Source organism: Chrysemys picta, chromosome 12 (genome assembly GCF_011386835.1).
Source record: "Chrysemys picta bellii isolate R12L10 chromosome 12, ASM1138683v2, whole genome shotgun sequence".
NCBI lineage: Eukaryota > Metazoa > Chordata > Testudines > Emydidae > Chrysemys > Chrysemys picta.
This window is the reverse complement of record NC_088802.1, coordinates 507,844-530,363: the sequence shown is the minus strand read 5'-3', so window position 1 is coordinate 530,363 and position 22,520 is coordinate 507,844. Positions and strand designations below refer to the sequence as shown.

Genomic DNA, 22,520 nt, shown 5'->3' with positions numbered 1-22,520 from the left:
CATCTTGCTCCCCCCGTACACCAGGGATGTGTGTACTGTGAATGAGGAGCCAACCTTGGTGCGTTGGGGGCAGTTTATTGGCTGCAGGTTCCCCCCGCCCCGCAAAAAAAAAAATTCCATGGGGTGAGTCCTGTTCCTGTGGTGTCTCCGTACAGGGGGATTGAAGCAGGGTAGGGGCAGATGGTCCCCTGCTGTGGGGTATGGGGTCTCACTCTGGCACAGTCTCCCCAACCCACTGCAGATATGGTGCGTTTCCCTGCTGGATGGGAAGTGCAATCACCTCTGCTACTTCGTATGGGTGCACCGACCTGTAGGGAGATGGGGGAAGTCAGAGGGGGTGGAGCAGGCAAGGATTCCCCAGTAACTCCCCCCAGGGACTCACCACTCTGCCCCTGCCACCCCCACCCCCCCAGAGACTCATGTCCTCTCACCGCCCCCAGCAACCCTCCTGCCACACACACTCAGCCTTCTCTCGAGACTCCACCCCCCCCACCCCAGAAATTCCCTAGGCCCATCCCCACCAGCAGGCTCCCACAGGGTGGAGAAGGAGACAGAAGGACAATGGACTGACCGGACAAAATCGGTCAGCGCTGGGATCCGGGAACTCCGGGTTTTGATCATCTGGGGAGAGACAGATGGTGAAAGGTGGGGGTTTCCATTAGCTGCTCCTCCCCCCCCCCCCCAACATGCAGGGCGGAGCCCGGGGTTCTAGAGCCTCCCCATTGCCTACACAGGCAGGGGATTTATGCCCCATCCCACAGAGACCCTCCCCACATGATCCCTCACCAACAGCACCTCCCTGTCCTCTTCGATCTTCCCCTTCCACTCGTATCTGAAAGAAACCAGCAGGGGGAGCTGGTGAGAGGGATACACAGAGAAAGCCTGCCCCAGTCAGCAAGGCCAGGCCACTCCCCCATCCCAATTCCAGGCCCAATGCAGTGACCATAGAGCCCGGGGACTTGGCTCCTGCACTCACATGGATGTGATCTGAGGCATGATGTTGACACAGGCAGCCAGGTGCTTCTCTACCATCATCCTGCTCAGGACAAAAATACATATCAGTGTCCTCCATGCTCAAAAGTCCCCCACTCCCCCCCCCCAGAGTTGGGATAGAACCCAGGAGTCCTGGCTCCCACCCCCCTGCTCTAACCCACCAGCCCCCACTCCCCCCCCAGAGTTGGGATAGAACCCAGGAGTCCTGGCTCCCAGCCCCCTGCTCTAACCCACCAGCCCCCACTCCCCTCCCAGAGCTGGGGAGAGAACCCAGGAGTCCTGGCTCCCAGCCCCCCTGCTCTAACCCACCAGCCCCCACTCCCCTCCCAGAGCTGGGGAGAGAACCCAGGAGTCCTGGCTCCCAGCCCCCCTGCTCTAACCCACCAGCCCCCACTTCCCTCCCAGAGCTGGGGATAGAGCCCAGCTCCACCTTGCAATCTCCTTGCCCACTTTTTCATTGGGGCAGGTGACGAAGGCAGCTGACAGGCTCCCTGGGGTATAGGCTTCAGCCGCCATGGAGAAGAGACGCTGATACACGGTTCGGAGCAGTAGCACCATCAACAGGGACAGCAACAGCACCTATGGCCAAGAGACAGTGAGAGTAAGGGCCAGACCTGGGGGACTGCAGGGACTTGGGTGGGGGTCTCGCTGACGGCACCCTCCCCTCGCAGTCAGTACTGGCCCCAGGTTAGCACTAGGAGGTGTGTTACTGCGTCGCCAGTGTAAACAGCCGCTGAACCCCCCGAGAGGCGGCTGCATCTCAGCGCCGGGCGAGGCATAGCCCCATAGGTGGTCGGCAGCAGTCAGGCTTTTACTCACGCAGCAGGCAGCTTTCATCGGCGCGTGTCGCTGCTACCGCCCCTGCGGGACTCCGCCCAAGGGACTGGGACCAGCCCTGCACGGGCAAACAGCCAACTGAGCCGGCTCCCCTGCCCCGCTCCCCTAGGGCCAGGCCTCCCTGCGAGGGGAGAGCAGCCCCCGCAAGGCCTGGGGCAGCGGGGCACTGCGCTGGCGCGAACCCAGGCTGCAACTCCTACCTGCCCGCGCGGCTCTGCTGCTGCAATCGGCGCTGGACCCGCCCCCTCCCCCTTCACGTGACCCAGGACAGCAGCATGCTGCTGCCGCAAACCCGCCCCCTTGAGTCACGCGACTATGTCCCGCCCCCCTCAACCATGTGCCTCCCCTCTCCTATAGCATCAGGGAGGATCCGTCCCGGACGGGGGCTCTTAATCCTAACTGCATCCCCCTGTTCTCCCCCAGTGCCCCTCAATCCTAACTGCATCCCCCTGTTCTCCCAGCCCTGGGTTCCCCTGATAGCTCTCCCAGTGCCCCTCAATCCTGACTGCATCCCCCTGTTCTCCCAGCCCTGGGCTCCCTCAATAGCTCTCCCAGTGCCCCTCAATCCTGACTGCAGACCCCTGCTCTCCCAGCCCTGGGCTCCCTCAATAGCTCCCCCAGTGCCCCTCAATCCTGACTGCAACCCACTGCTCTCCCAGCCCTGGGTTCCCCTGATAGCTCTCCCAGTGCCCCTCAATCCTGACTGCATCCCCCTGTTCTCCCAGCCCTGGGCTCCCTCAATAGCTCTCCCAGTGCCCCTCAATCCTGACTGCAGACCCCTGCTCTCCCAGCCCTGGGCTCCCTCAATAGCTCTCCCAGTGCCCCTCAATCCTGACTGCATCCCCCTGTTCTCCCAGCCCTGGGTTCCCCCTCATAGCTCTCCCGGTGCCCCTCAATCCTAACTGCATCCCCCTGTTCTCCCAGCATCCCCCTGGGCTCCCTCAATAGCTCCCCCAGTGCCCCTCAATCCTGACTGCAGACCCCTGCTCTCCCAGCCCTGGGCTCCCTCAATAGCTCCCCCAGTGCTCCTCAATCCTGACTGCAACCCACTGCTCTCCCAGCCCTGGGTTCCCCCTCATAGCTCTCCCGGTGCCCCTCAATCCTAACTGCATCCCCCTGTTCTCCCAGCATCCCCCTGGGCTCCCTCAATAGCTCCCCCAGTGCCCCTCAATCCTGACTGCAACCCCCTGCTCTCCCAGCCCTGGGCTCCCTCAATAGCTCTCCCAGTGCCCCTCAATCCTGACTGCAGCCCACTGCTCTCCCAGCCCTGGGCTCCCTCATAGCTCCCCCAGTGCCCCTCAATCCTGACTGCAGCCCACTGCTCTCCCAGCCCTGGGCTCCCTCAATAGCTCCCCCAGTGCTCCTCAATCCTGACTGCAGACCCCTGCTCTCCCAGCCCTGGGCTCCCTCAATAGCTCCCCCAGTGCTCCTCAATCCTGACTGCAGACCCCTGCTCTCCCAGCCCTGGGCTCCCTCAATAGCTCTCCCAGTGCCCCTCAATCCTGACTGCAGCCCACTGCTCTCCCAGCCCTGGGCTCCCTCAATAGCTCTCCCAGTGCCCCTCAATCCTGACTGCAGCCCACTGCTCTCCCAGCCCTGGGTTCCCCTGATAGCTCTCCCAGTGCCCCTCAATCCTGACTGCAGCCCACTGCTCTCCCAGCCCTGGGCTCCCTCAATAGCTCTCCCAGTGCCCCTCAATCCTGACTGCAGCCCACTGCTCTCCCAGCCCTGGGTTCCCCCTCATAGCTCCCCCAGTGCCCCTCAATCCTGACTGCAGCCCACTGCTCTCCCAGCCCTGGGTTCCCCCTCATAGCTCCCCCAGTGCCCCTCAATCCTGACTGCAACCCACTGCTCTCCCAGCCCTGGGTTCCCCCTCATAGCTCCCCCAGTGCCCCTCAATCCTGACTGCATCCCCCTGCTCTCCCAGCCCTGGGCTCCCTCAATAGCTCCCCCAGTGCTCCTCAATCCTGACTGCAGACCCCTGCTCTCCCAGCCCTGGGCTCCCTCAATAGCTCCCCCAGTGCTCCTCAATCCTGACTGCAGCCCACTGCTCTCCCAGCCCTGGGCTCCCTCAATAGCTCTCCCAGTGCCCCTCAATCCTGACTGCAGCCCACTGCTCTCCCAGCCCTGGGTTCCCCTGATAGCTCTCCCAGTGCCCCTCAATCCTGACTGCAGCCCACTGCTCTCCCAGCCCTGGGTTCCCCTGATAGCTCTCCCAGTGCCCCTCAATCCTGACTGCAGACCCCTGCTCTCCCAAACCTGGGTTCCCTCCTGCTGCAGCTCTGCCAGTGCCCCTCACTCCTGACCCACAGCCCCCTGCTACCCAGTCCTGCCCCCCCCAGCTCTGTCAGTGTCCCTCAATCCGGACATGCAGCCCTCTCACTATTCCCTAATCAATAGTTTTTCCTCTCAGTTCCAGGGGCTGGATGCTTAAGTGATCAGGGAACTCCCAGCTGGGCCATTGCTAAGTGGAGAGAGAGCAGTGACCCAGGTCCAGCTGCTGTTCCACTTGTCCTGGATCCAAGCCCACCCTACTCTATCCATCCCACTAGATCCCACTCCAAACCAAACTGGGACAGTCTCCAGGTTCCTGACCCCATCCCCTTGCTATAATGCTACTTCCCCTGACACCACATCCAGCACCCCAGCCCCTGGGAAGTCCTGATCCCTGCCCCTCACACCAGATCTAGCACCCCCACCCCCTCAGCACTCCAGAGTCACACCCCTGCAGTGCTCCAGCTCTCCTTGATAGGGGTCCAAGCTGTTACATTTTGGGAAGGACTTGTGGCAGGGTAAGCTCATCCCCATAGCATCTCCTTATGGGGCACCAGGCCACATCCCACAGGTTTGTGGTTAACAGTGCCCAGGGTCTGCCCTCCCCAGAGGCTGCTTGGAGCTGGGATGGGAACGGGAACCCCTGTGTCCGGGCACGGCCTGCCCCCAGCATCAGGGTGAGGGCCAGAATGAGCTGCTGCAGGGGGATGAGTCTAGGGCTCATTAGCAACATACCCATCCAAACACAGACACTCCTAGTACACAACACACCCTAGTGCCCCTAAATCACCAAAGGACACATCCAAACAGGGGCTGGGGGAGGAACAATTGTACCAGGGCCTGAGCTCAGAGGCCCACCCAAAAAAAACCATCTGTAACTGGGATGTTACATAGGGGAGATTCGCCCTTGTTATGTTGTATGTAAGCCTATGTGAGTCTTACTGTTTTGCACGAATGCTGTGTGTGCCTCAGTTTCCCTGTCTATTATGTCTAGGTGGTGGGAATAAGCTTGTGTGACTTTTGCAGCAGTTGCTCCTGCATGGATGCTATGGCCACCCCTTCGTAACCTGAGACCCAGGAGAGGGGGATGCGAGACAAAGGCCGGAGGAGGAGCGGGGCCAGGCAGCTGGAAGTGAGTCAGTCTCGGCTGGCTTGGGGCGCAGCGGGAGGACCAGAGCTCTGGCTCTGGGCTCCCCTCCCACCAAGATGGACTTGGCTGAAAGTCACTTATTTCTCTGCTGACAAGTTCTGTTCTACACTGTGATCCTGTCGACTAATAAACCTTCTGTTTTACCGGATGGCTGAGAGTCACTGCTGACTGTGGAGCTGGGGTGCAGGACCCTCTGGCTCCCCCAAGAGCCCCGCCCGGGTGGACTCGCTGTGGGAAGAGCACGGAGGGGCAGGGGATGCTGAATGCTCTGAGGTCAGACCCAGGAAGGTCAAAGCTGTGTAAGCTTCTTGCCCTGGAGACATGCTCAGAGAAAACAACGAGGAGTCCTTGTGGCATCTTAGAGACTAACAAATTTATTTGGGCATAAGCTTTCATGGGCTAAAACCCACTTCATCAGATGCATGGAGTGAAAAATACAGTAAGCAGTATAAATATTACAGCACATGAAAAGATGTGAGTTGCCTTACCAAGTGGGGGGTCAGTGCTAACGAGGCCAATTCAATTAAGGTGGAAGTGGCCTATTCTCAACAGTTGACAAGAAGGGGGTGAATATCAAGGGAAGGAAAATTACTTTTGTAGTGCTAACGAGGCCAATGCAATCAAGGCGGATGTCGCCTATTTCCAACAGTTGACAAGAAGGTGTGAGTATCAGCAGGGAGAAAATTACATTTTTTAGTGACCCATCCACTCCCAGTCTTTATTCAGGCTTAATTTGATGGCGTCCAGTTTGCAAATTAATTCCAGTTCTGCGGTTTCTTGTTGGAGTCTGTATTTGAAGTTTTTTTGTTTAAGAATTGCCCCTTTTAAGTCTGTTATTGAGTGTCCAGGGAGATTGAAGTGTTCTCCTACTGGTTTTTGAATGTTATAATTCTTGATGTCTGATTTATGTCCATTTATTCTTTTGCGTAGAGACTGTCCGGTTTGGCCAATGTACATGGCAGAGGGGCATTGCTGGCACATGATGGCATATATCACATTGGTAGATGTGCAGGTGAACGAGCCCCTGATGGTGTAGCTCAATGGTTCTCAAACTTTTGTACTGGTGACCCCTTTCACATAGCAAGCCTCTGCGTGCGACCCCCCCCCTTATAAATTAAAAACACTTTTAAATATATTTAATACCATCATAAATGCTGGAGGCAAAGCAGGGTTTGGGGTGGAGGCCGACAGCTTGTGACCCCACATGTAATAACCTCACAACCCCCTGTGGGGTCCCAACCCCCAGTTTGAGAACCCCTGGTGTAGCTGATGTGGTTAGCTCCTATGATGGTGTCCCTTGAATAGATATGGAGACGGAGTTGGCAACGGGCTTTGTTGCAAGGATAGGTTTCTGGGTTAGTGTTTTTGTTGTGTGGTGTGTAGTTGCTGGTGAGTATTTGCTTCAGGTTGGGGGGGTTGTCTGTAAGCGAGGACTGGCCTATCTCCCAAGGTCTGTGAGAGTGAGGGATCGTCCTTCAGGATAGGTTGTAGATCCTTGATGATGCGCTGGAGAGGTTTTAGTTGCGGGCTGTAGGTGACGGCTAGTGACGTTCTGTTACTTTCTTTGTTGGGCCTGTCCTGTAGTAGGTGACTTCTGGGTACCCTTCTGGCTCTGTCAATCTGTTTCTTCACTTCACCAGGTGGGTACTGTAGTTTTAAGAACACTTGGTAGAGATCCTGTTGGTGTTTGTCTCTGTCTGAGGGATTGGAGCAAATGCGGTTGTATCTTAGAGCTTGGCTGTAGACAATGGATTGTGTGATGTGGTCTGGATGAAAGCTGGAGGCATGTAAGTAAGTATAACCTCTAAGTATATCCTCTAAGGATAGAACCAGAAGCAATGGGTTTAAACTGCAGCAAGGGAGGTCTAGGTTGGACATTAGGAAAAAGTTCCTAACTGTCAGGGTGGTTAAACACTGGAATAAATTGCCTAGGGAGGTTATGGAATCTCCATCTCTGGAGATATTTAAGAGTAGGTTAGATAAATGTCTATCAGGGATGGTCTAGACGGTATTTGGTCCTGCCATGCGGGCAGGGGACTGGACTCGATGACCTCTCGAGGTCCCTTCCAGTCCTCGCATGATATTCTTATCGATAAACTAGGCAAATACAATTTAGATGGGGCTACTATAAGGTGGGTGCATAACTGGCTGGATAACCATACTCAGAGAGTTGTTATTAATGGTTCCCAATCCTGCTGGAAAGGCATAACGAGTGGGGTACCGCAGGGGTCTGTTTTGGGACCGGCGCTGTTCAATATCTTCATCAACGACGTAGATATTGGCATAGAAAGTACGCTTATTAAGTTTGCGGATGATACCAAACTGGGAGGGATTGCAACTGCTTTGGAGGACAGAATCTATGAATCTATGAATAACGGTCAGTAGGTTTCCGGTATAGGGTGGTGTTTATGTGACCATCGCTTATATGCACTGTAGTGTCCAGGAAGTGGATCTCTTGTGTGGACTGGTCCAGGCTGAGGTTGATGGTGGGGTGGAAATTGTTGAAATCCTGGTGGAATTCCTCAAGGGCTTCTTTTCCATGGGTCCAGATGATGAAGATGTCATCAATGTAGCGCAAGTAGAGTAGGGGCGTTAGGGGACGAGAGCTGAGGAAGCGTTATTCTAAGTCAGCCATAAAAATGTTGGCATACTGTGGGGCCATGCAGGTACCTATAGCAGTCCCGTTGAAGGTATGCTCAGAGAGAGGAACAGGAGTACTTGTGGCACCTTAGAGAGAGGAGGCTCCCCCAGAGTCCTGACTGGCTTCATACCAAGTAATTCCAGAGCATTGCCCCAGTGAGGGTGGGGCCCCAGTGAACATGATATGCCAGGGTCCCAAATTTCTCTTGATGGGTCTCTCTTAATCCACAACATTTCCCTAATGCCTAACACACAATGCACATCCCTGAATACACACCGTGCCCCTAACATATGACACAATACCCACCCCAATGCACCTTCCTTAACACACATCCCACTACTCTGAATATGACCTAACACACACAAATAATATGCAACACACTCTAATCCCCTATCACACAACGCAATATGCTCCCAATGCACTCAAACACACCAACACAAAATATGCTCCTCTAATATCTCCTAACACACACAGCCCAATGCACCATACTTCACCCCAACACACAATCCTGCCCTGTGTATGCACATCCCTAAAACGTGCCCACACGCCAAGCCAGTATTGGACACAGACAGCTCTGTGCAGACAGCAAACTCCTCCACAATAATCTACCCCACCTCATGCGCTCACAAACGTGCACACTTACCCTGCACACATACAAGTGCACCCACTCAGAGACCAGCATGCGCACACACACACCCTCTCTCTCTGCAAGAGCCTGGAGCTGCCCTAGAAACACCCCCCTAGGGAGACAGTTCTTCTCCTGACCCACTAATAGGGGGCTGTTACACAACCACACACTGAGGGGTGGCGTCACACCCCCTCAGCTCACAGGGGTGGGGAAGCTCAGCTGCCCCCCAGGGAGAAGCCAAGATGCACACTCACTTTTGCCCTGCAAGAACATTTGCCCCCTTCACACTCACCCTGCATGCACACTCACCCCAAATACACACTTGCTCTCTCTCTTCATACACCCACTCATCCTGCATGCACACTTGCTCCACACACTTCATTTGTGCACTCACTTTTAATGGAAACTTGCACACAATCATTCTCAACCCACACACACTCCCACTAGCCCTGAGTGTGTTTGTCCAAGGGGGACACACCCTCCACATTTGCACTCATTCTGCATGCACACTCACACTTGCTCCACACACAGGCCCATTCACCATGTGCACACTTACCCTCTTCCATGCTTGTCCCCTGCACTGAGATCCTGCAGTCACACTCCCCCATGTGCACTCCCACTCAGCCTGCATGCACACTTACCCAAGGCACACTAATCCATGTACCCTCACACCCACTCTAATCACATTCACCCTGCACACACACTCAGCCTCCTCCTGAATACACAGTTGCTCTGTGCGCACTCACTCACCCTGCATGCACAAGTCCCCTGCACACTGACCCTCAGCCTGCACTCACATGTACTTGCTGCCACACTTGCCCTACCCTGGTGTCTCCATTAAAGGCAGCTGCACTCTACTCAGAACAGCAGACATGGGGACGTGGGGATGGCTTGGCACAGTACCAGGGGCCAGGGTTTGGTGTGGGGTGGGCAGAGGGAACAATACTCACAGAGTACTTGGGAGCAGGGCTGGATTTGGTAGAAGGGCAAGAGGCACTAGGGGGAAGACCAGAGCCATAGATCTGGAGAGCGGGCAGGAACCATAGATCTGGATGGTGGGGGTCAGGTGTTCCGGGGGGGGGCATAGATCTAGACTGGGGACAGGTGCCACAGATCTCAATGGGGGCGGGGGGTTCTGGGGGACAGTGGCCATAGAGCTGGATGGGGGCTCTGGGGGGCAGGGTTTGGGGAGCAGGGGGCTCGTGGGGGCAGGAGTCTCGGGGGGGGGGGGAAGGCCATAGAATTGGATGGGGGCGGGGGGCTCGAGGGCAGGCAGAGGCCATAGAGCTGGATGGGGACTTTGGAGGGTAGGAGGTTCGGGGGTGCCGGGGCCATAGAGCTGGATGGCGGCTTTGTGGATTTGGGGGCTCTGGGGGGCAGGGGTCTTGGGGGGGAGCCCATAGATCTGGATGGGGGCTTTTGGGGCAGGGGCCATAGAGCTGGATAGGGGCAGGGGGCTTTTGGGGCAGTGGTCATAGAGCTGGATGGAGGCAGGGGGCTCAGGGGCAGGCGGAGTCAATAGAGCTGGATGGGAGCAGGGGGCTCAGGTGGGGGGCAAGCCATAGAGCTGGATGGCGGCTCTGGGGGCAGGGTTTGGGGAGCAGGGGGCTCGTGGGGGCAGGAGTCTCGGGGGGGGAAGGGGCCATAGACCTGGATGTCGGGTTTGGGGAGTGGGGGGGGGCAGGGGCCATAGAGCTGGATGGCGGGTTTGGGGAGTGGGGGGGGCAGGGGCCATAGAGCTGGATGGCGGCTCTGGGGGGCAGGGTTTGGGGAGCAGGGGGCTCGTGGGGGCAGGAGTCTCGGGGGGGGGAAGGGGCCATAGAGCTGGATGTCGGGTTTGGGGAGTGGGGGGGGGGGGCAGGGGCCATAGAGCTGGATGGCGGCTCTGGGGGGCAGGGTTTGGGGAGCAGGGGGCTCGTGGGGGCAGGAGTCTCGGGGGGGGGGAAGGGGCCATAGAGCTGGATGTCGGGTTTGGGGAGTGGGGGGGGCAGGGGCCATAGAGCTGGTTGGCAGCTTTGGGGGCAGGAGTGGGGGGAGCGATGTTTAAAGGGGACGCGACAGCCCCCTTTTCTGTCGGCCGCACGCGGCGCCCACCCCCACTGCAGCTGCCGCGCGGCCGCCTTTAAGAGTGGGCAGCGCGCGGGGCCCGTGTGAGAGGCTGGAGCGGCCGCGGCTTCAGCACCAGCATCCGCGACAGCAGCATCCTTCGGCGGCGGCGAGCGGGGGAGGGGGAGCTCGGCTGCGGGGGCCCGGCGGGGCCCAGCCAGGCAGCGTGGGTGGGAGGCGGCCCCCCCGCAGGCCTGGCCGCTCCTACTGCATCCAGCACCGCCCCGGCTGCTTCTGCCGTCCCCCAACCCCCTTGCACCCCACTCTCCTGACCCCCTGTTCCCCCGACCCCCTTGCACCCCGCTCTCCCCAGTCACCCAACCCCCTGTTCCCCCGACCCCCTTGCACCCCACTCTTCCTAGTCGTCTGGCACCCCCGATCCCCTTTCACCCTGCTATCCCTAGTCCCCTGGCACCCCGACCCCCTGTTCCCCCTGACACCCCCTCCCCTGGCACCCCCTGCACCCCTGTCTCCCGGATCCCCCACCACCCCTGCTCTCCTGGTTCCTCTTAAGTCCTCTTCCCTGGATCACTCTGAGGTCCTTGTCCCCCCACCCCTTTTCCCTCCTTCTCCTCCCCACTCTGGGGATTCCCCCCACACCACTTTCTCCTGGGTTGGCTTCTCTCCCCCCACCCTCGACTCGTCCATGACAAGCGCCAGGGACTAGCGAGCGGCTGAAGGAACCATGTCCTATGTCCCCTTTCGAGGTAAAGGATGGGGTGGGTTCAGCTGGGGTTGAGCGGGGGCACAGCTGGGGCCTATGGGTTCTGGAGTCTGAGGGGGCCTGGGGGAACAGGCAGGCTCACCTAGGGGAGGTGGGAGGGCACTGAAGGGTTCTTCCAGGGTCTGGGCTTGGGAGTGGGGCAGGGGAGGGCTGTGGGGTCAGAGAGGAAAAAGGGGTTCACCTGGAGCAGGGCAGGCAGGGTTAAGGAGGGAGTGGGGCACCATATCTGGAACACAGGGCACTGGAACTTGGGCAGGAATGGGAGGGGTCACCTGGGGCAGGCTGGAGAGTCAGGGTTCTGCTGGAGATGTGGGGTGTCCATCTGGCTGGGAGGAGACTCTGGTTCACCTGGGGCAGGTGGGGGGCACTGGGAGGTGACTGGGGCCTGTGGGGGCAGAAGGGGATGATTGTGTGTATGGAGTCCTGGGGTCTTTGGGGTTTGAGCAATGGGGGAGAATGGGGTTTGCCTGGGGGAGGTAACAAAGGCATAAAAGGGACTCATCTGAGGCCTGTGGCTCTAGGGAGCACTGGGTCGGGAGGTTCATGCAGGGCCTGCAGGCTCAGGACTGGGGATGGCTCTTTGGTTGGGGGGGAGGTCACCTAGGACTTGTGGGCTCAGGACTGGGTGGGGGGGAACATCTGGATGCAGCATGAGGGATGAAGGGGTCACATGGGGCCTGGGGAAACAGTGAGGGATGCCAGCTCATCTTGGGGTGGCAGGGGGTATGCTTGAGGGGCCATCCAAGAGAGTGAAGGGTTCTCCTGAAGGGGCTGCCCCATGGTCGGTGGGGAGGCAGGACAGAGCACTGGTGGTTGCCCTAGGACCTGTGGGGCAGTGGGGAGTTGGAGGCGAGATGGGAGGCACTGGATGGTATCCTGGGGCCTGTGAAGTCTGGGGTTCAGTTGTCTAGGGCAGGAGGTGGCAGCATTGGGGTGTGCTCTGGGCTCAGTGAAGTCAGGGGGGTGACAGGGTATGGCAGTGTTGGTGGCAGGAGGTGGGGGAGACTGGATGGTACCCTGGGACCTGTGGGGTCTGGGATTCATGGAGTCTGTGGGGAAGGGCAAAAGGAAGTTGGCTCTGGGGTTGGGGGAGGGTGGGAAGTGGTGGGGAACATGAGGGTGTTCTCTGGGGAGACAATGGTGAAGGGTTCACAGTGAAGTCATTTGGGGCTTGGAGAGATCATCTGGCCTGGGGGGTATGAGGGTCAGACTTGGTTGGGGAGGGGGATGTGTGTGTGGGGCGGTTTCCCAGAGGTTGGTGTGGCTGCAGGGTGGTTGGGTGGGTGGGCTTACCCCAGGGGTCAGTGGGGTTGGGGAGGGGAATGTATGGGGAGGCTGCTCAGGGCCTGTGGGGTCTGAAGAAGCCGTGAGAGGGAATGTCTGGGATTGGAAGTGGAGTGGGGGGTAGCCCAGGGCAGGTATTAAGAGGGCAGGGGGACTCTGAGGGAAGAGTGTGGGGGGGTTACCTGGTGGACCTTGGGGTTGATACACCTGGGAGCAGCTGGGGGTGGGGGGAGACAGAGGAGGTGCTGGGGTTATCTGGAGAGCTTGCTTGTTGTCTGCTGTGTCAGGGGGTAGTAGAGGGTAGCAGGGGGGTCACTGCCCAAGGGCTGTGGGTGGGGGGGCATTGTTCAGGGCTGTGAGGGGAACAAGGGGGTCTGGGGGCAGTAGAGGATAGTGGGTGCACTGTCTAGATCTATGGGGGCAATAGGGTAGCAAGGGGATCAGGGGGCAGTAAAGGGCCTGGGCAAGGAGCCCACTACCTGTGGGGCAGTAGGGGCAGCAAGGGGGGTGGGGGGCTGTAGAGGGTAGTGGGTACACTGCCCAGGTCTGTGGGAGCCATAGGGGTAGCTAAGGGTTCGGGGGTAGTGGGGCTCCTTGCCCAGGCCTGTGGGTGCAGTAGGGGTAGCTAGGGGTTTGGGGAGCAGTAGAGGGTAGTGGGTGCACTTCCCAGGCCTGTGGGGGGCAGGAGGGGGAGGGGACCTGTGATGGCTGTGGGAACAGCACATGGTGCCTGTAGCCAGGGTTGGGAAGTGCTGTCTGTGTTGGCTGGTGGGTTCTTAGGGCTGGATCCAGATTGGTTGCTGGGACCCTAGCATCCAGGGAGGGCCCTGGGGGTTGCTCTGTGCAGCTCATCTCCTCCCCCACACTTGTTCCCAGCCCACGGCCTGCTGGAGTGTGCCCCTGCTCACGGTCAGGGCCCACTCTGAGGTACGGGGCATTGGCCCCATTTAGGGGGCTCTGGCCCTTGATGTGAGGCTGGTGCAAATCCCCAGGAGACCCGTGTGACCCACTTTCCCAGCTGGCCCAGAAAGCACCAGGGGGGTGGGATTTGCATGCCACTCGTGCCGTCACATGTATGGTCCAGATGTTCCACCAGAACCCCTCTGCACCCTGACACCTGGCTCCTAAAACTCCTGCTGTCCGGACACCTGGGTCCGAACACCCTCCTCCTGTCCCCATGTCCTTGGGCTCTGGGCCCGAGGGAGTGTCGCATCCTCTGTCTGATCCCCATGGCCCAACACTTCTCCCTATTGTGCCCAAGGTACACGTAACCCTCACCAAAGTGGTGCCCCAGTGTCTGGCCCCCAAGTGCGGGGGGGGGAGGTGAGACCCCAGGCAGGGCTAGGATTAGCCCACCATGGCTAGCATGACTAGTGCTGCAGGAATGGAGTAGGGGACAATCTCCCCTCTGTCAGTGCTGGCCCCAGTGCAGTGCCAGGGGGTGCTGTGCTGCAGGGTCAGGTCAGGGGGCACTGGGCTGGGGAAAAGGTGAGGAGAACATGGGGTGTGTGTGTGCGCTGTGCTGAGGAATGGGGACACCCTGGTCGGAGTTGGAGACTCCCATCCCAACTGCCTCATAATTCATTATAGCTCCAAAATAGAAATATGAATGCGGGAATAAACATAGCACTCTGCTCAGTGATTAGCAGGGCCTTTAAACACAAAACGAGCACCCCCCTCACTGGTGCCAGCCCCGCCGTACCTGCTCCCCACAGTGCCCCCTGCTGGGAGAGGCTGGGGCTGGAGTAGCTGGGAGCTCCCCCTCCCCAGCCAGTGCCCAGCCCTACTCCCCACTGTGCCCCCTACTGGGGGAGGCTGGAACTGGAATAGCCAGGAGCTCCCCCCTGCCCCAGCCAGTGCCCTGCCCCACTCTCCACAGCACCCCCTGCTGGGAGAGTCTGGGGCTGGAGTAGCTGGGAGCTCCCCCTCCCCAGCCAGTGCCCAGCCCTACTCCCCACTGTGCCCCTTACTGGGGGAGGCTGGAGCTGGAATAGCCAGGAGCTCCCCCCTGCCAGCACCCTGCCCTACTCCCCACCATGCCCCCTGCTGGGAAGGCCAGGGTTGGAATAGCTGGGGGCTCACCCCTGCTTTGGGGGATGCTGGGATGAAATACCCCCCACAGTCTCTTCCCTGCACTCAATGTGTGGAGGTGGTGGGATGCGGTTGCTAGGTAACCCCATTGGAGGATGCTCCCTCCTCCCCCCTCATCCTGGGCGGGGGGACTGGCATGAATTGAATCCCCAGAGCGTGGCAGTGTCGTGAGCTGCAGGTGGTGCTGGGGGGGCACTCTGGGCCCCTCCCCATTTAGGGGTAGGGCATCCTCTCCCCAGTTAAGTCTGGGGATGGGCAGGGGAAGGGCCCATATCTGTATCTTTGAGGGGGAGGGGTGTCTCTTCTATCTCTCTCTCTGCCAGGCTCCCCCCTCCCACATGCTCCCTGGGCTGTCACTTCCCAGCACGGATCTCCAGGCACACTCAGATCTGATGGGACAGTCAGCCCACACTGCGATGCCAGGGCTGGGAGGGGGAGAGGGCTGTGCTGGGATTCTGAGGGGATGGAGCAGGAGATGTGGGCCTGGGGGGCCCAGTGCTGAGTGAGACTCTTCCCCCCCCCCCCCCCCCCCCCAGTGTGGAGGAGTGCCCAGGAGCTAACAAGGACACCAGCTTTTAGGAGTGGCTAGGTCCTTGGGCTACTTGGCTATTCTATGCAAATTATGTGGTGAGCTCATTTGCATTTTTGCAGGCAGGTCAGTTGAAGCAAGGAAGCATTATGTATTTGCATATTTGCATATAATTTGCATATCACTAATATCCAGCTTTGTGTGGAATCATATGGATTCAGCACTCTCTGTATCTCTCTGCAGCCTGACAGCCCCACACAGCGCGACCATCTTCCAGCTGGTTGGGGGCTGGGGTCATGGGGCAGTTCTAGCTATGCCCCAGGCTGTCCTGGGCGCTCCACTGAGCCTGCCATGAGAGCAAAGCAGGGCTGAACCTGCCATGGCAGCCAGAGCCGAGCCCCACCAAGCACTAAGGAGTGGGGCCCTGCTGCCCAGGGGTGGCTTTAAGCTGGTGACTAAGAGGAGAATGGCTTGGTCTGGCCCTGCCCCATGGCTGGGCATCTAATCCCCTCCCCCCTAGGGCCTGGGAAGAGCAGGCTCTCAGGAAATTGAGGCCTGGCCTCTGACCTAGGGCTGGATTCCTCTGCCCTCTGGACACCCCCTGGCCCCACTCCCAGCCCTTAGCCTGCTGCCACTGAGTGTCCCACAGTTAGGGTGACCAGATGTCCCGATTTTATAGGGACAGACCCAATTTTGGGGTCTTTTTCTTATATAGGCTCCTATTACCCCCCACCCCCGTCCCGATTTTTCACATTTGCTATCTGGTCACCCTACCCACAGTGTACCTTAATCAAAACATGAGCAATCCCAGACACATGAAGGCAGGAATTGGAGTGTGAGCACACCTGGGCACTCCTGCACTACGGGGTCAGTGCGGGGATAGTAGTTATTGCAACCTCCTCATGCTGACTTGGGCAGGATCTTGATTGTCTCCCACCCTCCATCCCTCCTCATGCACCCATTTGTTCCCAACCCTCCCTGGACCCAGCCCTCTGTCCCTGCACAAGCTTCTTTCCCTCCATCCTTCCCCAGGCATACTTCTCTGCCTCCACACCTCTAGCCATCTGTCCATCCCCACACTTACCCTTCCATCCATCCCCACATGCTCTTTCCTCCAGCCCCCTATCTGCCTTGGTAAAAGGAGTGTTCAGGTTGCAAAGTCCAGTACTGGGAGTGGGGGGGACTTCCAGGATTCAGGTATCCCATGCAGCCTTCTCTTGGTCCCCCTGTACAAATGTGTTATGATTTTGACATGGTCTGGAATGATGTCTTTGCGCACTATTCCCCCTTCCCATCCCACCCTGCATGAGCCACCAACAGGATCTGACCCCAGAATCTTCTAGCTCTGCAGCACAGACCTCTCCCAAGTTGCTAAAGGATTAATTGGAAGCAGTAGTAGGTTATTAGCCTCTATGTGACCAGCTGCAGAGGAGGATGTGGCAGCTGCTTTGCCAAGATAGCAGCAGAAAGTTGGGAGCCAGGACTCATGGGTCCTCTCCCCAGCTGCATGGGTGGGGGGGTGGGGGGACATGGGTTCTGGTGGTTAGAGCAGCGGGGGTTGGGAGCCAGGACTCCTGGGTTCTAGCCAGGGATAGAGTGGTGTGTGGGGAGGAGTCAGGACTCGTGGTGTCCCTTCCCATAGGCTATGTGCTGTTTTCAGGGGGAGCCCCCCTGCCCCGTGCGATGCTGGGGCAGGCACAAGGCTGAGTTTCTTAGCAAGTGTGGGCACTCCTGTGTGTGTATTTGGAGGGAAAGGGCTGCAGAAAGGTGAGCTCAGTAGCCTGCTATGTCCAACTATGTCCACTGGGTGGCAGCACGGTACTGCAAAAGACCTTTGCTTCTCGCCCTGCAAACACCACCCCACCTGTGAGTGATTTTGGGCAGGCCATGACTCCAGACCCCGCCCCCAGTCTGTGCTGGGATGGGGGCAGCCCCCTGCGGAGGGGCAGGAGGGTTATATGCTGCTTGTGGTGCTAGAGTCCCCTGGCTCCGTTTGCTTCCCCTGGGGCTTGGGATGGTTCCTCTGCTTCCCACTGGTGTGAGCCACCGAGGGTGACCAGACAGCAAGTGTGAAAAATCGGGATGGGGGGTAATAGGAGCCTATATAAGAAAAAGACCCAAAAATCAGGACTGTCCCTATAAAATCGGGACATCTGGTCACCCTAGAGCCACCACCCCCCAGCTTTGGGTTATGGGGCTTCCCACGCAGCTGCTGCTTGCTACCATAACACACACAGTACCCCAGAGCCCCAGCCAGGACCAGCACCCTCGTGTGCCTGGTGCTGTATGGACACATCATCCAGACAGTCCATGGCCTGACCTGTGCTTCCAGCTTTGCTGGCCTGGCTCTGTGCATTGGGGAGGAGGATTTTTGGCTGACATTGGTATGCTGGCAAAAGCCCTGGTGTAGGCTTGGTTCTCCCAGGGTAAAGTACTTTACACCAGTGCCGTGCATTTCGCTTGCTGAGCCAGAGGCGCAGCACTGGTGGAGGTAAAGCGGGAAACCGTCTAAGTGTAGACCTGGCCTAAGCCAAGACGTAGCCTGCAGTCATGGGGTTATGGGAGAGAACTGGCTTGTGCTGAATACAAATAAAACCAGATTCTGAGCCATCAGCTCAGAGCCATCACCCCACAGGCTCAGAAATGGGATGTAACTACATCAGACCCCCAAATGTATAAAGCTAGGTATATTAACTCAATGGGATGACTTGGGGGGCCTGGCATGTGGATTCTGAACCCCTGGCATTGACAATATTAAGACCCAGTCTCCACATGAGCTCCCAGAATGAGCCTGTGGCATGATCCTTGCCTGTCTAAACAAGGAAGTGGGGAGGTGACCTTACCTCTGCGGACAGCACTGAAGAGACGGATGATGAACACTGCAGCCAGTTGTAGTGCCCGCATGCTTTAAAAGGTTGTGAAAGAATGGGAGAGGCCGCAGAACAGATCTGTAAGGCTGGAGACCATGCCTGACGCTGATGGCGAGCAAGCAGCTAACCAGGCATTATCTCTTCAGCTGATCAAAGGAAGGCGACTGAGAGGTGACTTGATTGCAGGGTGTAAGGGCCCTCACGTGGCGAAAATACCTGGACTCTTTAACCTAGCAGAGAAAGGGAGAAGAACCACCACTGGCTGGAAGCTGAAGCCAGATAAATTCCAGTTGGAATTAAGGCTCAGTTTGTTTAACAGGGGGGGATTAACACAAGGGAGGGGATGGGCTCTCTGTCTCCTGAGGGCATCCAATCCTCTCTGGGAGATGCTGTAGCCAGACTCAGGTTCTTGGGGTCAGTACAGGTGTGCCGGAGTGTTGTTCTCTGGCTGTGCTTGACAGGAGGTCAAACTACATGACTGGCTGGTCCTTTCTGGACTCTCTGCCTTTGAATCAGTTTGTGGCTAGTGATCCAGCCCTTGGCAAGAGTTGAGTGGGAGAGTTAGCCTGGGGTGAACTTTCTGTGCCAGGAGCCGGGGGAGGTGTAATCTGGCTTGGGGATGATCTATGGTTTCTCCTTCCTGGAGAAGGGTATATCAAAGTTCTAAGTCAGGGGTTCTCAAACTGGGGATCTGGACCCCTCAGTGGGTCACATGGGGGGGGGTGTCATGAGCTGCCAGCCTCCACCCCAAACCCCGCTTTGCCTCCAGCATTTATAATGGTGTTAAATATGTAAAAAGGTGTTTTTAATTTATAAGGGGGGGTCACACACAGAGGCTTGCTATGTGAAAGGGGTCACCAGTACAAAAGTTTGAGAACCACTGTTCTAGGTGCTGTTCTGGGGTCTTCAGCATCTTCCTGTGTGGACTGTTGGTTCCATGGGCAGAGTTATTGAAACGGGATCGGGGTGTCAAAACCCTGCTGCTTCAGAGCGTGAGCTGACCCCAATGACTGGGGACTGGGAGAGAACGTCTCCTATCATGAGGTTATCCTAGGACAGTCCTCCCTGGGGCTATGGCACCAGCTGCAATGGGACTGGGCGTGGCTAGACTCGGGCTAATGGGAGAAATCGGGACACTGGGCTGGGAGTGAAGAGGTGGAGAAGACCGGGTTAGACAGAGCTCTGAGGTCTGGTCCCGCTGGGCTGGGCTGGAAGTGGGGTACAGGAGGGGAGCGGAGCCCAGCCATGAGTGCGACTGTGACCTGGTCATTCCTCACCTTGGCCCAGTGGGTCAGTTCTGTCCCTGATGCCCCACAGTGGTAGTGGGGAGCGTGGTAATGAGAGAGAGATGTGAGAGGGATGGATAGAGGGATATGCTTGGGGGGCGGGGTGTGGATGGAAGCATGCCCATGGGTGAGGAGGGTGGGAGTGGTGTGGGATGGGTGTGCTTGGGATGAGATGGATGGAGAGGTGCTTGCGATGAGGGAGGGGCATGTGTGGGGAGGGAAGGAGGGTTCTGTCTGCCCGGGAAGACACCACTCCCTATTGCATCATCTCTAACCCCCTCTCCCCCTTCCCAGATGTGCGAGGAGCCCCCATGCACCGCATGCCCTATATGCACTCTCCCTATGAACGCCCAGCCTGGAATCCACGATTCTGCATCATCTCTGGAAACCAGCTGCTTATGCTAGACGAGGACGAGGTGAGACACACAGGGATGGGGCAGGACATACAGCTGAGGGAGAGCATGGAGCTTGCGGGGACCCCAGAGGGACCCCCCACCCACCGAGAGCAGAGATCCCCTCCCCCCTGCCCTCCCCTCCTGGAGCACCCCCTCCCCTGTCTCTCAAGCACAGAGCGACCCTTCCCCTCACCCAGAGCTCTCACTTCCCTCCTGGCCCCAGACCTGCCCCAGCTGAGAGGTCTCCCTAGAATATGACGCAGTGTCCCCTGCCCCTGAGCTTGGGGCAGGGCTTCTTCTGAACCCGTCTTGGGGGGGAGGCTGCAGTCCTGGTGCTGGGGTGCTGTGCAGCCTGCTCCCTCTTGGTCCCCTGGGATAATGCTGTACCATCCCCGGCTGGGTCCCCCCCCCAGGATAAAGCCACACCTGGGACAGCCTCAAGGGTTGAGGATTGTCGCTCTGTGCACTCCTTCCCTGACACAGGCAACTGGGGGGCAATGGGGGAGGCAGGGACCTGAGGGATGGGGTGTTGGAAGTTAAAGAGGGGGTGCCCCCATGCAACACTAACCCCCGTCTCTCCCCTCCCCCATCTCCAGATCCACCCGTTGCTGATGAGGGAACGGCGAAGCGAACCCTGCCGGACCAAGCTGCTGCGCCGCACGGTCAGCGTCCCTGTGGAGGGGCGGCCCGAGCACGGTACGGCAGGGGGGCAAGGACTGGAGGGTGGGGGCGCTGCACTGTGGGGGGCACGGGGTGGAGAAGTGGGGGTCACAGCGTGGGGTGAGGACTCGGGGGGGCACGGGGTAGAGAACTGGTAGTTGCAGCATGGGGTGAGGACTTGGGGGGGCCACTGGGTGGAGAAGTGGGGGTTGCGGCACTGCATGAGGTGAAGAAGTCGGGGGTGTGGCGTGGGGTGAGTGGGGACTGGGACAGGCTACAGTAGGGCATGGCCAGCCAGCACCCTACAGGGATGAACCCACTTGATCCTGCAGGGACACGTGTGCCCCATGGCACCCAATTCCAAGTAGCTCCCACAGATGTGCATGGTCTGCGGTCACTACTCCTCGCACCCCAGCACCCATTCCCCATGCAAATACAGAAATATATGCCCAATCCAACCAATCCCCCAGACACATGTTCCACAAATAGATCCCACATATACTTGCCTCATGATCCAACTAGATCTCACCACCAACCTGCTCTGTGGTGCCTGATTCCCAGTAAATCCCACAGAGACATGCACCCCAGGTGTCTGCTCCCAATAGATTCTACAGCAAACATCACCTAGATCCCACAGAAATATTCACCTTGCAGTGCCCAGTTCCCAAGTGACACCTCCCCTCCATGCCTGATCCCCTGAGATCTTACAGGTACACGTGCCTCGCAGTCCCCTGTCCCCACAAGATCAACAGAGACTTCCCTCATGAGCCCCACTAGATCCCACAACCAACATGCTCTGTGGCATGTGATCCGAAAGACACTCTCCCCTCTGCACCTGGTGCCCATTAGATTCAGAGACACGTGCCTGTGGCACCTAATGACCTCAAGATCACACAGACACATGGCTCTACTTGATCCCACCGTGATGTGCTCTGACCACTGTTGAGCCCAACAGATCCATAAGAGAACAGTAATTCTCTGTAGATCCTAACGTGAAGCAGGCCCATAGTACCTGAACATCCCATTGTGAAACATGAACCGTAGCACCCGACCCCAGGGAATCTCAGTGAAACATATCTCCACGGTCCTGTGATTAAACCAATGGGACGGGGGAGGGAATTCACTAGAAGATCTACCAGCAGATCCTTGGTAAGTAATTCAAACACTCCACAGCAGCTGATCCAAGCAGATCTTGTAATGAGACACTCCTGGATTCTGGGGAGGGGCATGAGGTCAGGTGCACTGGGTCCCTCTTTACACAGTAAGGGCAGGGGCAAGTTGAATATGCAGCATCTCCCGGTCCCCACTGGGTGGAGCTCCTGCTCTCAGAACAAGACAGCTTTGAGATGGGGCAGCTGTGGGGGGGTGGATGGGGGGGTTAGGTCTGTCCCCTCTGTACTCACTTTAACCCAGTGCTCCTTCTGGGTGAACCCACCCCTCCTTTGCCCCCAGGGTATGTTCCACTGGGCCTTATTGCTTCCCCCAGAAAAATTGTCCCTGCATTTCCCATGCTGCAGGCTATGTGTACCCATCCTAAACTCCCTGCCTGTAGGGGAAGATAGGGTGGGGTTGGAGAGGGGGAGCTCTGTATGGGGGAAGGGGGTGCTGGGTGGCATTGGCTGTGGGGAGGATTGGGGGGTCTTTGTATGAGGGTATTGGGGAGGAGGTGGTGACTGGTGTGGGATGGAGTGGGGGGAGTCTCTGTATGGGGGAAGGGGTGCTGGCCAGGTTGTGGGGGATGGGGGACTCATGGCATGGGGGATTTGGGAGGGTGAGATTGGCTGGTGTGGGGTGGGTTGGGATGTCTCTGTATGGGGAAGGAGGAAATGGGAGGTGTCTGTGTGGGGAGGATTATGGAGGGGGATGCTGGCTGGTATGGAGGGATTGGGGTCTCCACTCCCAGTTTCTGCAGCCTGCTACATTCCAGTGTGTGTCCCCCCACAAATGCTGTCTGGTGCCGTGCCAAGGAGGCAAGAAGAACCATCCCATAATAAGCAGCTCAACTGAGTTGCAGCCACGCATGGGTGCTTGGCTACAGTTGCTAGGGGAACC

At 58.1% G+C, this 22,520-nt stretch overlaps 2 protein-coding genes across 8 annotated transcripts in view; one reads left to right on the top strand and one right to left on the bottom strand.

The window, feature by feature from the left end:
* Positions 1–59: 59 nt before the first annotated feature.
* CUTA (cutA divalent cation tolerance homolog) lies at positions 60–2,065 on the bottom strand. 3 transcript variants are annotated; one of them, XM_005313181.4, is made up of 6 exons: positions 1,813–2,065; positions 1,424–1,572; positions 977–1,036; positions 787–832; positions 572–621; positions 60–308 (listed from the first exon to the last, which is right to left on the bottom strand). In XM_005313181.4, the coding sequence occupies exons 1-6, from the start codon at positions 1,828–1,830 to the stop codon at positions 209–211; spliced, it is 423 nt and encodes a 140-aa protein (XP_005313238.1). In that variant the 5' UTR covers positions 1,831–2,065; the 3' UTR covers positions 60–208. The 3 variants fall into 3 exon arrangements, with proteins under 3 accessions (XP_005313238.1, XP_023969180.1, XP_065420067.1); XM_024113412.3 differs by lacking the exon at positions 787–832 and having other exon boundaries at positions 1,444–1,572; positions 1,813–2,024; XM_065563995.1 differs by lacking the exon at positions 1,813–2,065 and having other exon boundaries at positions 1,444–1,566.
* Positions 2,066–10,685: 8,620 nt separating this feature from the next.
* The window catches only part of SYNGAP1 (synaptic Ras GTPase activating protein 1), a 50,999-nt gene continuing 39,164 nt past the window's right edge, over positions 10,686–22,520 (top strand). For 3 of the 5 annotated variants that reach the window (XR_509781.4, XM_005313176.5, XM_024113405.3), the window contains exons 1-3: positions 10,687–11,336; positions 19,708–19,829; positions 20,405–20,504. Coding sequence is in view for 4 of the 5 variants with exons in the window: in XM_005313176.5 (XP_005313233.2) it covers positions 11,315–11,336; positions 19,708–19,829; positions 20,405–20,504 (244 nt within the window). In the remaining variant the exon portion in view is untranslated. Of the gene's footprint in view, positions 11,337–19,707; positions 19,830–20,404; positions 20,505–22,520 lie in introns of all 5 variants that reach the window. The other 2 variants (XM_042845855.2, XM_005313172.5) reach the window with 1 other exon arrangement.

Excerpts from the sequence above, each read along its gene's own strand:
- CUTA (XM_065563995.1), bottom strand. The coding sequence starts at position 1,551 with ATGGTGCTACTGCTCCGAACCGTGTATCAGCGTCTCTTCTCCATGGCG. Across the intron at positions 1,037-1,443 it reads TCACCTGCCCCAATGAAAAA|GATGATGGTAGAGAAGCACC; the intron begins GTGGGCAAGGAG and ends TGTCCTGAGCAG. Across the intron at positions 833-976 it reads ATGCCTCAGATCACATCCAT|ATACGAGTGGAAGGGGAAGA; the intron begins GTGAGTGCAGGA and ends GGTTTCTTTCAG.